The 16,407-nt window shown below is 49.4% G+C and overlaps 2 protein-coding genes across 3 annotated transcripts in view; one reads left to right on the top strand and one right to left on the bottom strand.

Annotated features, from left to right (window-relative positions):
- The window catches only part of FANCM (FA complementation group M), a 62,059-nt gene that overhangs the window by 2,879 nt on the left and 42,773 nt on the right, over nucleotides 1-16,407 (top strand). The window lies entirely within an intron of this gene.
- On the bottom strand, nucleotides 1,021-12,009 carry LOC125695106 (heme-binding protein 2-like). Its single transcript, XM_048949213.1, has 5 exons — nucleotides 11,753-12,009; nucleotides 6,988-7,079; nucleotides 5,660-5,801; nucleotides 4,179-4,362; nucleotides 1,021-3,794 (listed from the first exon to the last, which is right to left on the bottom strand). Exons 1-5 carry the CDS (start codon nucleotides 11,979-11,981, stop codon nucleotides 3,623-3,625), a joined length of 819 nt encoding a protein of 272 aa, XP_048805170.1. The 5' UTR covers nucleotides 11,982-12,009; the 3' UTR covers nucleotides 1,021-3,622.

Here is a 16,407-nt window from a genome sequence, read left to right as displayed (position 1 = left end):
CTGGGTTGCAAAGGAGCACAGCGCTCATCCAGCTCCAACCCCTGCTGTGTGCAGGTCGCCAACCAGCAGCCCAGGCTGCCCAGAGCCACATCCAGCCTGGCCTTGAATGCCTGCAGGGATGGGGCATCCACAGCCTCCTTGGGCAACCTGTGCCAGTGCCTCACCACCCTCTGGTGAAAAACTTCCTTCTCATATCCAACCCAAACCTCCCCTGTCTCACTTTAAAACCATTCCACTTGTCCCATCACCATCCACCCTCACAAACAGCCGTTGTTCCCCTCCTTTTATCTGCTCCCTTCGAGCACTGGAAGGCCACCATGAGGTCTCCCCACAGCCTTCTCTTCTTCAATCTCAAAGTAACTTCTCCAAGGTACTTCTGTGTGTGTGCCTTCCTACTCTAACATCTCCACCTAGAACAGCAAGAACTTACAATACTTCGCTCCCCGGTTCATTTTGTGCTGTCAACTACAAGAGCTGCTATTTTGCTCTGCACCACTGTTACCCTTCAGGAGCTGCAGTGGAGAGCTTAATTCGTTTTCTCCTCCTTGCAGAACAACACCCGAGCTGAGGGCCTCCAGTTGAGGTGGAATGTGGTGGTGCTGGGAGGTTTTGTGTTGTCCTGGTTGTGCCCAGCTTTCTGCAGAGCTCAAACATTTTCTCTGAAACTGTTCTTGAGAGCTTTAGCTCATCTGTGCGTTCAGTTCTCCATTTTTGGAGAGGGTGAGGCAGTTGATATGAGCTGCTTGAATGGGAAGGTAGGGTGTCTGCTGTGCTCTACACTGCAGAGTGCTATTTGAGCACTGCTAGCACTATTTGAGTGCTGCTCACATCTTCTGGCTCTTACAGTGACAGTCTCAAATGCAGGCCTCAAGCCTCTTGCAGCATCAGAACCGCACCTTCTGCTGCTTCCATTCAGAGGAAACGCAGCAGCAAAGAGACCCTGACATTGAGTTCTGAAATCAGTGCTGCTGAAGGCAAGAATTTGTGTGTCACAAAAATGAAACCCAAGGATGCTCTGTGCACAATAAAATCATCACCTTTACTTTGAGAAACAGTAACAGTAAACAAGACAACACAGAAGTAAAAACAAAGGGCAGCATAAAACAGCGCAGCTTGCCGATGCTTGTACTTGGATACACACAGTAAGCAAGGCCCTGAGCGTCACAAAGCTGGAACAGACATTTTAGGCACTAACACTTGTTTGGAAAACACGCAGTATGCGGGACAGCATTTATCTGTTAAGGCTACAGCATTTAATCTTCCAGAAATAGGGGGGAATCTGTTTTACTATGGCCTTTGGATAGCGGAAATCAAATGCTTCTAATTAAAAATGGCAGTCCTTTAATTAAGAGCTTACAAAGCAGAGCTGCAGGTGAATAATGCAGTGCCTGTCCCAGTAACAGGGGTTAGGGACTCGTGTGGGACTTGGAGATGATCCATCTGAGTCCCTGTAACACCTCCTTGGCCTTCAGGGACTGACTGTGAGGCTGATCTCGTGGTGGCAATTAGCAAACGCAGCTCTGTGCCTCGGAGGGCCATTCACAGAAGTGTTCCATATCTTCAAATGTAGGATTTGTTGGTTCTTTCTCAGCAGCAGAAGCAGCCTAACCTAAGTCAGCATCACTACTACCCCGGACTTCACAGTTTTACATTGAACAACACTGAGCACTTGCTGCAGATATTGCCAGCACGCTCAGCAGGTGCTGTGTGTTTGTAACAAGGTGTTTCTGTGACATACCCACAAGTAGCTGAGCCACAGAAGTGTTTTGGTGAGGGCTGCCTATGGAAAGAGACATGATAGCAGCAAGCAAAAGGCATTTGAAGTATAAAATATGTACAAACCAATGCTTTCTGGTGAGAGGGTTAACTGCTTCCAATGGGTACTTTGTGTTTGATGTGCCAGAATCACAGCATGGCCTGGGTTGCACAGGAGCACAGTGCTCATCCAGTTCCAACCCCTGCTGTGTGCAGGTTGCCAACCAGCAGCCCAGGCTGCCAAGAGCCACATCCAGCCTGGCCTTGAATGCCTGCAGGGATGGGGCATCCACAGCCTCCTTGGGTGCTTGTGTCACTGGCAAAATTTAATTCAACAAATCTTGTCAGAGGTGGAAATCTGTTTTTTATTTGCTGTATTGCTGGAGGGGGTGGGGGAACAAGGGCGTGAGAGGAGCAAAGCTTATCATTTCATGCCTCCCTGGGCTCTATACTCAGGTCAGCTTTAGAAAAGTTATTTTCCATTAGTTTGTTAGCTTCTGCGTTAATGCTGGCGCTTCCAGCAGGGTCTGTGGGGGTGGCATTGCCCCAGAACCCCTTAAGCCCTCCTGACCTGTCAGCACTGCACACCCAGCACTGGGCGTCATGCTGTGTGTTGCAGCTGGAGAACACAAAGCTCTCTATGAAGCATCGCTCTGGTAACTGATAAATAACTGGTGACAGGCTTCCTTAAATTTTGTATAAAAAGGTACTAATTAAGTCCTATATTCTATTATCAGGTAAGGGGAGACATTAAGAAGGGATTTCTGAGAGCAAAGCCATCTGCTAACCCAATGCTAAAGGGTCAGGTGCTGTAACTGCGAGTGCAGCCCCCAGCCCCACACGCAGCTGGGCTTTGTGGGGGTGCTCAGCTGCGTGCAGGAGCTGCCCTAAGGATGTGGCTGAAGGAAACAAGCTGCGATGTGGGAAGTCAGAAATCAGGGACTGTCACAGTGAGAGTGGTCAGGAGCTGGGACAGAGCCTGGAGAGGTGGGGGCAGCCCAGCCAGAAGGGATGCTCTGAGCGACCGTGTGGGGCTCGGAGCTGCTGTGCCAGAGGGCATTTCTGGCTGAGGTGGTTCTGAACCTTGGTGATACTGCTGGGAGATGTGGGGAGCAGCCAACAGGTGGCTTCAGTGGCAGCACTGCAGCGTTCTGCAAAGACTAAAGGAAAAAGTGCTCAGAAAACACTTCTAAAAGAATTGAGAGCGAGCACTCCCTATTTAGGAGTGCTAAGTAGGGTCATGGGGCTGTATGTGTGTCAATGAGGTGAACTATAACTTTTCCCCTGCAATTTCAGTGAGCATTAGTGCTGTTCTGCCTTTTTGGTCTCTTCACGAGGTTGAAGTTACTTTGGTTGAATGCTTTTTGAGGTTAGCACTGAGAGCCTCTGCTGCACAAGAGAGGGGGTCAGAACAGGCTGGGCCTCGCTCCTTGCTCTGGTCCCTAAATCTGAGCAGTCTTTTAGAAATGAAGACCTGGTGTTTGTATTTCAGGAGATGGGCTTGGTGTTGTGCTGTGTCCTGCTGGCAGCGGCTGCAGCTGGTGCTGGGGATCTGCCCTAGGGATGGGATGGGGGAGGGCTCTGTCTCCCTTATCTGAGAGGGAAAAATAAATAGGGTGAACTGCTCTTCGTAGTGCTAAAAATCTCTGTGATGACTGTTCAGAAATTGTAGAAGTTGACATAGGAAATGATGTCGGTGCCAGGGGTTACCTCTGTGCGCTCGCTGAGCTGCAGTGATTGCGCTGTGCTGCCAGCCACCGCTCTGCCGTTCCCGGGCTCTCACAGCCAGTCCTGCCCCGTCCAGAGGTGGGATGGTGCCAGCAGGTCAGGACTGGTTCTGGGGGGGCTGAGCACCAGGAGCAGGAGGCTATGGCCTCTGCAGGAACCAGATCTCGTTGTGTCTGTTGGCAGCAGCGGGGTTTGTGTAGCCGGCGATGATGAACGTGTCCTGCAGGCACAGCTCGGGGCTCTCCAGGATTTCCGCCAGCAGGTTTATTTCTCTCATGATTGAGTCTTCGTTGGTGATTCCTCTGAAGCTCCTGTAACAAGCAACTTCGTATCAGGTTCTTCTTTAACATCTGCATCTTTTCCAGAGCCTGGAAGCGTTGCTTTCTCTTCTAAGCTACTTGGTGGTGATTCACAAGTGCCACTGACTGTGGCTGACCTCAGCCAGGTAACGCTTTTCCTTAACTCAGTACATTCAGTGATATGCTGGATGGTTTGTCCCAGCTACACAGAATGTTCTGTTTTGGGAAGCAGTTATACCTTATATTTACATGCAAGGATGTACATCATATTGGTAGCTGTTATTTGCTGAGTGCCCTCGTTTCACACAGCAGGCAGCTTTTGAAAAGTTACTGGAAGTCACGTTTTAAGTTGGTTGGCTTTAAGAATTTGGTTTGCAAAACGAAAACGTTTCTTACCTACTATAAACAATAGTAGAAGGCCATTCTTCAATGATGATGTCGGAGTCAAAAGGATGAGGAGGCTGATCCTGCAGCACCTCGGGCAGGTAGTATGCCACCGTCACCGCCTGCCTCATCTCCGACTGAGACTCGTTGGTGTGGACGATGGTCACAATGGGGATGGTTATCCCCAGGTACAGCCCTGAGGAGACACAGATGGCTTTTAGAAAGTGCAAAAGGATGCCTGTGTGCTGTTCCTGGCTTCTGAGCTCACAGTGAGCAATAGAAAGGGAGTACTGCTGAGAAGAAAGGTTTCCATTGCAAAGGAATTCAGTGTGATATTTCAGAAGGTGGGTTTCTGTATTCCAGATTGGAAGAGGCATTGAATTAAACCTTGTCATCTGTGTGTGGCTGTGTGTATATATCTGTGTGTGTATATACATAGAACTTCAATTTGTACATAGGTTTGCATATCTGTCTAAAACGCAGCAGTTAGTGAGCTCCCCTATCTTCATGTATGATTTGACTTAACTACTTTCCTCCATTTTGAGATGGTTGTGTTTATCTTGCATACTGCTCTTGTGTCATGTTTTGAGTATTTGGGAACAAAGCGTAGGCAGAACAGGGGTCTGCACTGTGAGTTCTTGTAGGGTTTGCTGTTGACAAACACAGTGCTTCATTTGTGGTGCTGCAGAAAATGAATTTGTAGCTATGAGGGTGCATACAGCAGTGATGATTGGGAGTGAGAAGTTAGCTTCTCTGTGCAGACTGAAAACAGCACTGAACTGTTCTGGAGCCAGAACAACATTTTTACAATTATTTAAGCATTAACAGGACGGGGAAAGGGAAGGTACCTGATTAAGGACAAACTTTGGAGAGCAATGGTTTGAGTTTCTTGGAAAGAAAATGAAGGATTGACTTGACGTGTGCTAGGGCGAACAAGGCATTGGAGGCTGCAGTACTTTTTAATGGAGGGTAGAAGAATGAAAATCAAGGGCATGGTGCATTTGCCATCCTTGACAGTTCTTGAGTTAAAACTGGATTATGGTTTTGGAAGATAAGCTTCAACTGCACGGATGTTTCATGTCATGCACAATTTGAGTATCATGTCATGCACAATTTGAGCTACAGCAGGGCAGGCATCGCGTTCTGCCTCTTGAGCATTAAACTGTGAGCAGACAATGCCACTTCTGCTGTGAAAGCTACACCATGGCATCCTGCAGCAAAGGCCTTGGGCCTGGCTGGCAGCATACAGAGCCAGCCAGCATCAGTGCCACGCAGCCTTGGAGGGCTGGTCTCCTTCAGGTGCTCTCTAATAGCAGGTGTGCTGGGGGAGCTGCCTGGTTGATGTTGTGCTGGAAAGGCTGTATGGCATGAAAATGTCCATTGACTGGGGTGGTCTGCTTGGGAAAAGGAAAACAACAAATATCCGTCTAACTGGGAGGAGCCAATGCACACACGTGCTGTTTTTACTCTAAAGCAGAATTGTGGTACCATACCTGAGGAGTTCTGCTCACAGATGTACCTCATGAGCTTCATGAAGCCCAGGCAGATGCTCTGCTCGTACTGCTTCTCCTTCATCTTTATGCAGGCCCACTTGGCCTTCCCATACTGACGCTTTTCATACAGCAGGTCTCCGAGCTGCAGGCACAGGAGGATCGTGGTTTTGTATTTCAAGTTCACTAATTTAAAAACCCACAAGCAAGCAGAAGTCATAAAGTCATATGTTACTCAGTAGCTTGACATCAAGAAATGCTGTTCTTTAGAGAACAGCAAGCACAAGGAACGATTGGAAAGGCTGGTGCTGGCTGTGCCTTGGGCACGCTGTGTGCTTTGAGGCCCAGGCTGGCATGCAGCAGGCAGGCTCTTAAAACCAGCACAGTGTTTGCATCTCACCTGAGAGCAGGAAGAGCTGCATCTTTTTCTGCTCTCACTGAAATGGTCATGCAAACTTCAGTCCTTCCTCATATCGGCCAGGAAGGGTTGCAGCAATGAGCATGGACAGGGATCTCTTGGCAGACTCACGGGTGGCTCTTCTTTAAAGAAACTGCCATCTCAGGAGCTTGTGATGCTGAGTATTTATTTATTGCAGCAGCACTGAGACATTGCTTTGAGTGTTTCATTGCAGTGTAAATGCAAAGTGTAAGTTGTAAGGTTAATGCAAAATGCAAGCTGTAATGGGAGTCCTGAACTGGTTAAATGAAATACAGTGAAGTGGTGATATTTATAAATTTGAATTATATGGCTCTGTTTAAAGTAAATGTGACAGGAAACCTTCATAAGTGATAAGGAGAGGTTTGTTGATTTGCCGTTTGCCCAACTTGCTGGGCATCACCTTGAAGGTTTTATTACACAAGAGCTGGCTGTGGGATATGGATTTGCAAATTGATGTTCTCTTTGATAATGGCCCGTGACACACAACTCCCAACTTTTGTTTCCAGTTCCAACCTCTGCTGATGTTTAATTACCATGATTGTAAAGAAGCAAGTGCATTATTTTAGATGGAGGAAATGCTGGGTTTGTTTCAAGTCTCAAAATAGGAGGTTTTTTTGTTAAATTAGTTCTAAAATGTCACGAGGACTGTGATACCTGTCTGTGTTCTGACATTCCTCTGATTTCCAGCTAATAAAAATAGGAAAGTTTGCCCATGCTTGAAAAAATGGCAACAGGTTACAAATGAAATGCAGTTGTGTGAATGTAACACTTTGCACCTACAATGCCAAAAATCCTGAGTAGGTAACTTAACTTTATAAAGGAACACAGCTTTCAAATCTCGGTTTGGGCAGTGCCAAGTCTGTTACCAAGGGAGCTGGGAGGGGCTGGGTACCTTTTCCTTGCGCTGGATGAGGGTGAATGGGATGCTCTGCCTCTCCTGGGGGCTGTTGTTCCGGGTCAGCTGCTGGATGGGCTCTGCCATATCTGCAACAAAAGACAGCATTCCCAGTTTTAGATGTGAAGCTGCAGAGACAGCAGTGGAACGCTTCACGCTGCTTTCTGTCGGTTGAATGGGAGCAGACTCAGTGCTTTCGTATCACCAGGTGCAGTCAGCAGCTCTGGTCTGTGTGCTGTATGTTATGGCTGTGTCTCCTGGGGGGTTTGGCAGTGCCCACTTGGCTCTGTGCAGATGGTGCTGCCCATCCTGGCAAATCCTTCGGCGCTGGATGCGTTCATGTGAAAAAGTAAATTGTGTCAGCTGCTCTTGTTTGCAAACGCAAGGTTTTTGTAATGCAAGCTCTGCTGTTAAGGCTGCACAGCTGGGAGGGTTTGGGTGCTGAGGCACTGCACAGGATGTCCAGAGAGGTGCTGGTGTCCCAGCCCAGAGACAGCAGAGCTCAGGGGATGGGCTGTGAGCACTGATGGGGCTGTGGGTGTCCCTGTGCACTGCAGGCAGTGGGACCAGAGGGCCTTGAAGGGCCCCTTCCAACCCAAACCATTCTGTGATCATCAGCAGAGAGCACCAAGGTGTACAGTGGGAGTAAAGGATGCTGAGAGCAGCCCATGAGGTGGGGCAGGTGGGATGGGAGTGCCTCGATCCCATCACAGCTGGGCTCAGGATGCAGTGATGGAGAACAGGCAGCAGACAGAAGTTAGCATAGAAAATTCTGACTGTGTATGTAAAGAAAAACACAGTGCCTGTGATCAAACCCAGTGTGCTGGGTACGTTAAGGAACCCCTGCCCTTGGGAAATTGCAGAGATGGATGACTCTTAATGTAAGATGTTTGCTTCTTTAACAGCACCAAAACCACAGATAAGAGAGAAGAAAAGTGTCCTGTTAAATTAAAGAAATAAATAAGAGCAAAATTGAAATTCCTCAGTGCATGCTTCACTGAAGAAATGCATCTTCTCAAGATGTGATTGTTTAACAAAGGAACTAGAATAGAACTTTTTTGTGCACGTGTTAATTTGAGGCTATTTCTTTTTGGTGCATAATAGTTTTATCATAGAATCATTCAGGTTGGAAAAGATCACTGAGATCATCAAATCCACCCAGCAGCCCACCACTGTCTGTGGCTGGATGCTGAGGACATCAGGTGCGGGCTGTGAGAGGCCTGGAAGGGGTAGGGGGCTGCTGGTGGAAGCCAGCAGAGATGTGGATGTTCCAGCAAAGTGAAGCCCAAGAGCAGGGTGGGAGTAGAGCAAAGCAGCTGTATTAATCATTATATTCCCAGCTAAGCTCACACGGTCAGTATCTGTACTCACATGTGAAATACCAGCACATCCTTGTGCTTCTGTCCCCCTGTGGGTTTTGCAGTTTAAATATGGCTGGGGTGAATGTATTTGTGTTTGCCTTTGGCTGCAGTTGGTAAATAGGCTTTGGCCAGCCCTCACAGGCAGCTTCAGCAGCTCAGCCGCAGGGTTGTGCCTGGCGACACAAAGCCTCTCTGCCAAAGGAGCTGCTCCCTTGTTTCTCCAAGCTGGGCTGATACGAGCATTTGTGCACTTGGGTAGGGGTTAAGAAACTTGTTTTTCCTGTACAGTGATTGAAAACATGTCTGTGAGTTTCTGCCATACGGCCCCGTGGTGTCAGACACGGGTGTGCAAAGGACTGGAAGTTTCAACTGAAAATCCCTTTTCTGTGTCCCGAGTGCCCCAGTGCCTTCAGCAGGGAGACAGGGTGCTGGGGGCACGGAGCTGCAGAGAGGAGAGGGTTAAAGTGCAGAGGGATTAACTGGGCCTGTGTCACTCAGTAAATCTGGAGCTGAGCTGGGAATCAAACCTGCATCTCCTGGCACTCAGTGTGGGGCTCTACTGCTGTTTGGAGCAGTAAAGATCCTATTAATAAGGGGCAGAAGGATACACTTTAGCTTATTTTAGACCTGTTTTTGTAAATGTCATTGAGAAATAAATTTAAAATGCAAGTAATGACATTTAAAATTGACCTCCTTGGATGCTGAGGGAAAAAACAGCACGTTATGCTTCAGCTCTGGATTTACAGTGGCAAATTAGAAGATCTTTTAAGGCCCTGGAAACCTTAACTCTATTTCTGATTCTTTCACTGACAAATGTGATCAGACTCTTTTCTGCATGTTAACACACGGGATAACAGTTACAACCAATGGAAGTCCCTTCAGTTTTACTCTTCACTCCACAAATCCGTGCCCACCAGCACAGCAGCATGATGTGCGCTGTGAATACTCAGCCATGCACAGCACTCAGCTTTCATGGCTCAAAGCAAGGGAGTTGTTTCACATACAGATGCTCTCTCAGTCCAGGCTTGGCAACCTGAATCCTGGTGTGACAAAATGAGGCGAGATGATAACGAGTTGTAACAGTGCACCTGGGTGAGGGCTTGGTTTAATTACGTTTTAAAATTGTAAATTATGGTTATGAAATAATTGTATCCCAAGCTGTGGGTAGGTTTGTGAAAGAGGCTAATCTTTACAAAGGGCTTTCTGTAGATGATGCACACTTGACAGCAGCCTCTTCCTTCCATCCTTCCATCCTTCCCCCCATGGTTCCTTCCCTGCATGCCCAGCAGCCACATATCTGCACAGATGTGCTACTGCCCATGTGACATAACCTCAGCATGGGGAGTGTATGGGAACTGATGGAAAATCACGTGCAAGTCAATATCTGAAGCTTGATCTGGAGCCAGGGTGCTCAATTCAGAACATGCTGCTTTGTATGCTGCGGATCTTTAGATAGCCTAACGCTACAGCAAGTGGATGTTTTCCATGCTTAACAGTTCTCTTGTTAATCTTGTGTTGAAGTTAGAATTGAGAAATGTGAAGGAACTGCTGCAGCATGTTTTCTGCTTCTGCTGGGAGTGGATAACATGGAGTTCTCAAGCCAAGAAAGCCGTATTGCATCATCCTACACCTGTACTTTCCTTTTGGCTGCAAGGTTTGGCACAGGCTGATCAGTCTCACTGCAGGATTACTGTGGTCTTGCTAACAGTGACAAATTGGTATGTCAGTCCTGTAAGCGTGTTCAAACCTCATGATGTCTGTAGGAGGGTGATGCTGCTCTGTAACCCTTACAAGGTACTAACAAAAGCTACTAGCAAGATATCTTTCTCCAAGGCGTGCTGCCACCATGCAGCAAGGTGCCAAGCTTGCACGGCCCAGAACTATGGACAGGAGCAGTTTTGCTCTTATTTCACAGACTTTACCACTAGGCTACAGCAAGCATATGCTCTGCTGTTAAGATTGCAGTGCCCTGGCTGCACAGCTACCACTGTGGCAGCAAATAAATCCCACATTTGTGTGCGCTGCAGCATCAGCTGCAATGGGTAGAGCGGTGGGTTTCTCTTCACAGAGAGTCATCCGTGTTTCGTCTGGGACTCCTGAGGCTGGGGATGCTCTAGCTGACTGCATGCTGCCCTGGGGGATAACAGTTCCCCTGTACTTAGAATGGTGCAAGCTAATCTGACAGGCTCTTTCTGCTAGGTAAGGTGCAACCCTCTCTGACAGCTCCAGGCAGGACCTGAAGGAAGCCCTCTCCTGATTTTTGTAATACCTGCTTCATATTATGAAGCAAACCTTTTCTGTTGTAGTAACCAAAATGTGGCAACATACTACTTTGGCATGTGCACCACTTTTGACTTTTTATAAGGGCAGGTAGCAGCAGGACGAGGGGAAATGGCTTTAAATTGGAAGAGGGTAGATTTAGACCAGATATCAGGAAGGAATTAATTACTGTGAGGGTGATGTGACACTGGAACAGGTTGCACAGCGAGGCTGTGGATGCCCCTCCATGGAAGCACTGAAGGCCAGGCTGGATGGGGCTGTGAGCAACCTGGGCTATGGGAGGTGGCCCTGCCTGCAGCAGGGGCTAGAGCTGGATGACCTTAAAGGTCCCCTCCAACCCAAACCATTCTGTGATGCTCAGCTTGCTATCCTAAGGACTCCACAGCGAGTACTGGAGCCCAGGGCTGCCCTGCTGGTGCTGTGCATTCACAGCTCTCAGCCAGGCTGGAGGTGTTCTGGTACCTGAGGAGCCATCAGTTCTCCTTCTTAAGGCATCAGAAATGTAACATGGAATTTCTGGGAATTACTTGAAAAGGGAGAAAGTGAGCTTGTGCCCTTTGTGCTGGAGTGAAGGAGCATCAATAGCAGCAGGTCCATTTCAGCAGAACTTAAGGCAGTCTCTTTGGGGCTTGCTGCCTCCCCCCTCTTTGAAGGCTGCTTAGGAGCCCAGCAGCAGTGCTGAGGATCCCTGCTCAGCGTTACACTGCAAAAGGCGGCTTGTGGTCGCTGAGCTGTGCTATTTGCTACAGCTTCTCTGATTTTTCTATGCTCAACGTGGAAAATACAGAACTTTTCATTGGGGCAAACCTGGCAGCTTGTTGTCAAAAAGCAAAGTTAAGCCTCTAGTTTACTGAAAGCTGGCACTGAAAGATGGCTTAGGTTTAAGAACAGACGGCCTACTCAGCTCGCCCCACTGAGGCGCGTTCCTACAACATCATAGGATCACTGGCGCCGGCCCTTCCAACCGAACGGTTCTACCATTCTGTAGCTCGGGGTCGGCCCGTTGAACTTTTAACCAAGGCCGTCGGCCCCCATCGGCTCCAGGGTCGACGCCCCGCAGCTCGGAAGGCGAACGACGGGAGAGCCGCCCGCGCCCCCCGCCCCGCGCTCGGCCGGCTTACCGCGGGGCACGTCCACCTGGTGCCCCCTGCCCACGCTCTGCCAGTAGTTCAGCAGCCGCTCCTGCTCCTCGTCGTCCATGCGCTCGGCCCCCTCCTCCTCCAGGCTGCTGCCGTGGCTGTGGTACGCCGAGTCGGCGCTCTCCTCCGCCACGCCGTCCAGATCCTCCAGCGTGATGGCGGCCGGGCCGCTCGGCTCCGCGCCGCTCATGCGGCAGCCGCCCGTCTCCATCGCGCCGGGTGCGCCGTGCCGCGCCGTGTGTGCAGAGCCGCTTTATGAAGGGCTCGGAGGGGGCGGGAGCGAGGGGCGGGCACGGGGACAGCAGGTGTGCGTGCGTGTGAGTGTGTGCGTGTGTTTTACACACCTGTCTGCAGCTGCCTTTCTGCCTTGCCTGCTGCTGCCAGCTCCCAGCGGTGCAGCTGTCAGGGTGTTTGCATTTCGTGTGCTTTCAGGTATTAAGGAAGGTTCGCCTTCCCAGCTCCGCTCCTTTCCCATCTCCCTTTCCTTGCTTCTTTCTTTTTTCCCAGCTCCTTTTCCTTCCGCACTTTTTCTTTTTGCTTCTCTCCTTTCACAGCGCTTTTCCATTTCCAGCTCCTTTCTCTCTCCTGTCTGCTTTTCTTTCCCTTCCCAACTCCTTTCCTTTCCCTGCTCCCTTTCTTTCCTGGCACATCCATCTTTTTTTTTCAGGAGTTCCTGCAGTGTTATTGGACGCTGATTGCACACAAAATCCAGGAGTCGTTTTGTGCTTGAATATCCAGCTTTGGGATTTGATGGCTATATCACATTATGGAAAGGAAAAGGCACACAGCTCCCCGGAATGTGGGAGGGCTGTCCCAGAGCCGGACCTGACTGTGGGCTGTGCAGAGCGTGCAGCCCTGCTTGTAGCTGCCTGTCCGTGGTTCCCAACACTACTGGAATATGAGTTGCACTCCCTTTGTCTCAGGCAAGAAAGGGAAGCCATGGACCTTTCACTTTTCTTTAAGGAAAGGAATCTCTCCCATACGCTGCTGAGATGCCTGTAGGGGAAGGAGAACATGGGTTGGGAATGAAGCTGTTGTCTGTGAGATGTGACACTTAATTCTCCCTCCCAGGCTCCGTTCCCTGATCCAACAAAGTATTAGTTGCCTTAGGAGCAGGAGTTCGCTGGTCGTAATGGCACAGAACAGACTGAAATCAGTTCTGCGATGCGTTCCTTCTGCCAGCCAAAGGTGGCCGGCCGAGGTAGGTTGTCTCTTGACAGCCTTGCTTGGTGATGTGATTCCATGGTCAGCTCCTGATGTGCTGAATCACGGGATTTGTGGAGCACATGCTGACGGGAGCTGAGCTGTGGGTGTTATCAGGCTTCGTTCATCAAGCTGCTCCTATGTGGGGCAGCTGCTTGGCTGCAGGTGGGTGTCATGAAACAAGTCACTGTATGAATGCATCCACATCACAGGTAACGTCTTGAACAGTGCTTCAGTGCAGTACGAGCACCTACTTCACTTGTGAGGATTGGGAATTTCTACATGGTTGGGCAAGTTGAATTACTGCAACTTAATCATAGCACCTCAGATGGCTCCCAGCTGGTCAGTGCTCTGGAGATGGGCTGACTTCTGGGCTCTGTGCAGAGGCTCCTCCTCGGCCTGCAGAAGTGATTCTGATACTTTGTAACAGAAAACTATTCCAACCCTTGTTCTGGCATCATTTGGAGGGTAAGTGGCTGCTCCAAGAGAGAGGCTGGCAGGAATTTCAGATCCTCCTTCGAAGATCTGCTCTTTGTTTATTTCATTTGGTTTTATTTTGTGATGTGCCTGGTAATTTTGTACAAGAAGCTGCCTCATAGAGTGCTGAAGATGTGCCATGGTCTGTGTCTGGTGCTGTTAGGACTGTTAGCATAGGACTATTCCTAGAGCTGAACAAAGCTGATTTTTTTATTTTTTTATTTTTCTTATTTTTTCCTGCAACTTACTGATGTTGTGTGTAGCTGCTGGATCTTGGTGGTTTTGTTAGTGCTGCATTCCTGGTGTTTTCCTGAGGATTATTTCTCTGTATATACAAGAAGAACAAATATTCAGCCTTGCAGATTGAGGATACAATTCATTCTGTTATGTGCAAAGAGATGCCATTTACTGAACTACAGATTGGTATAGAAATACCATTTCTTTTTATAACCTCTCAAGTAACAGAGGAAAAATATTCTCAGTGAAATTAATTGAAAAGTATAAACTGTAGGCCTTTTTTATAAGTGAAATATGCCGTAATAGAAGATTGTGCCAGCAGTGTGCACTTGCAGTCTGGAAGGCCAGCTGCACTCTGGGCTGCACCGACAGAGAGGCTGTCCTCCTCTGCTCTGCCTTTGTGAGGCCATGCCTGCAGTGCTGCATCCAGACCTGGGACCAGCACAGAGAGATGTGGGGCTGCTGGAGTGGGTCCAGAGGGTGCTCAGAGCACCTCTCCTATGGAGAAACTCTGAGAGCTGGGGGTGTTCAGCCTGGAGAGGAGAAGGCTCTGGGGAGACCCCATGGCGGCTTTCCAATATTAAAAGGGAGACTAAAAGGAGAGAAGTCAACTTTTTACATGGGCAGACAGTGGTAGGACAAAGGGGAAAGGTTTTACACTAAAGGAAAGGAGATTGAGAGTAGATGTCAGTGGAGGTTTTCACTGAGAGGATGGTGAGGAGCTGTGGGTGCCGTCCCTGGAGATGTTCGAGGCCTGGTTGGATGGGCCCTGGGCAATGTGATCTGGTCCTGGACCTGGTGGCTGGCAACGCTGCACACAGCAGTGGGGTTGGAGCTTGATGATCCTTGAGGTCCCTTCCAACCCAAGCTGTTCTGTGATTTTATGAATTGGCATCAATGTGACAAAGAAACTTTGAGAGGAAGAAAGATGCTTTGTCTGTTGATCGGTACTGGTTTTAGAGAATCAGAAGATCATCTTAAAAGCACCGTTCCCTTCTGTGTCCCTGTTTCTGTATTTCTGCTTTAAGGGAGATAGGAATCTGTCAGCACAAAGGTTACATGTAACAGCACTCTTCTGGCTTACAGTTAGAGTCTACTGGTCGTTTGTCACAGCTCTGAGATACACGGAGAGTAACTCAAACTGAGCACCAGCTCCTGTGCCTTCCTCAGCCATCTTCTGTTGCAGCCCCACACCTTTTTATGTTAATAATTGTCCTCCTCTTCGTTGACGTGCTGTATTTATGATCTGAGAGGTTTCCCCAGACATGCCAATGAGCTGTTTGTTCTCCTGTGTGCAGGGAGTGCAGGGCTCTCTGCAGCTGGTGGAGCAGTGTGTGAGCTGCTCCATCCCTCTGTGTCTCCCCCCATGGGGCTTTGTGCTGCTGGCATCCCTGGGCTCTTCCACTTGAAGCTGAGTTACAGTTTGCACAGGTGGTGCACAGTTCCTGCTGGAGCTTTTAGGGAATGTTAGGGTTACCCCTCCCAAGGCATCACACTTTGTTAAACACAGCCCTTTTTAGTTCCTAAAACAAAGCAATGAACGCTCCAGATCTCAGCAGCAGGGAATGTGGTCACTGAGGACAAGGAGAGGGCTGAGGTCCTCAATGCCTTCTTTACATCTGCCTTTAATAGCCACACCAGTTATCCTCTGGGCTTTTCATGCCCTGATCTGGAAGTCTGTGACACTGCTCAGAATATGCCCCCAGCGATTCCGTGGAGACAGTCAGAGAGCTTCTCCTCCATCTGGACTGTCACAAGTCCATGGGACCGGATGGGCTGCACCCCATGGCGGGGGTGATTGCCGAGCCCCTCTCAGCCATCTATCAGTGCTCCTGGTTAACTGGTGAAGTCCCAGAGGATTGGAGGCTTGCTGATGTGACTCCCATCTTCAAGAAGGGCTGTAAGGAGGATCCGAGGAACTATAGGCCTGTCAGCCTGACCTTGGTACCAGGGAAGGTTATGGAGCAAATCATCTTGGATGAGATTGCACAGCATGTATGCAGTGTCCAGGGGATCAGGCCCAGCCAGCACGGGTTTGTGAAAGGCAGGTTGTGCTTGACCAACCTCATCTCTTTCTACGACTGGGTGACCAGTCTGGTAGATGAGGGAAGGGCTGCTGATGTCTTCCTAGACCTCAGCAAAGCCTTTGGCATGATCTCTCACAGGCTGCTTCTGGGGAAACTGGCTGCCTGTGACCTGGACAGGTCTGCCCTTCTTTGGGTAAGGAACTGGCTACAGGGCCGTGCCCAGCGGATCGTGGTGAATGGAGTGAAGTCCAGCTGTGACCCGTTTCAAGTGGTGTCCCCCAGGGGTCGGTACTGGGGCCCATCTTGTTTAATATCTTTATTGATGACCCAGATGAGGGCATTGAGTGTATCCTCAGCAAGTTTGCAGATGACACGAAGCTGGGAGGTGGTGTGGATCTGCCTGAGGGCAGGGAGGCCCTGCAGAGGGATCTGGATCAGCTGGATGGCTGAGCTGAGGTGAATGGGATGAGGTTCAACAAGGCCAGGTGTTGGGTCCTGCACTTTGGGCACAACAACCCCATGCAGCATTATAGTCTTGGGGATGAGTGGCTGTGAGTCTGAAGAAGAGAAGGACCTGGGGGTTTTGGTTGATGCTCGGCTGAACATGAGCCCACAGTGTGCCCAGGTGGCCAAGAGGGCCAACGGCATCCTGGCCTGCATTAGGAATGGCCAGCAGGAGCAGGGAGGTGATCA

The sequence above is a fragment of the Lagopus muta genome, chromosome 6 (assembly GCF_023343835.1).
Source record: "Lagopus muta isolate bLagMut1 chromosome 6, bLagMut1 primary, whole genome shotgun sequence".
In the NCBI taxonomy this organism is placed as follows: Eukaryota; Metazoa; Chordata; class Aves; order Galliformes; family Phasianidae; genus Lagopus; species Lagopus muta.
Note: the sequence above shows the minus strand (reverse complement) of the source record. Positions and strands in the feature narration are given on the sequence as shown.

Excerpts from the sequence above, each read along its gene's own strand:
- LOC125695106 (XM_048949213.1), bottom strand. The coding sequence starts at position 11,981 with ATGGAGACGGGCGGCTGCCGCATGAGCGGCGCGGAGCCGAGCGGCCCG. Across the intron at positions 4,363-5,659 it reads CTGTGAGCAGAACTCCTCAG|GGCTGTACCTGGGGATAACC; the intron begins GTATGGTACCAC and ends GTGTCTCCTCAG. Across the intron at positions 3,795-4,178 it reads TCTACTATTGTTTATAGTAG|GAGCTTCAGAGGAATCACCA; the intron begins GTAAGAAACGTT and ends TGCTTGTTACAG.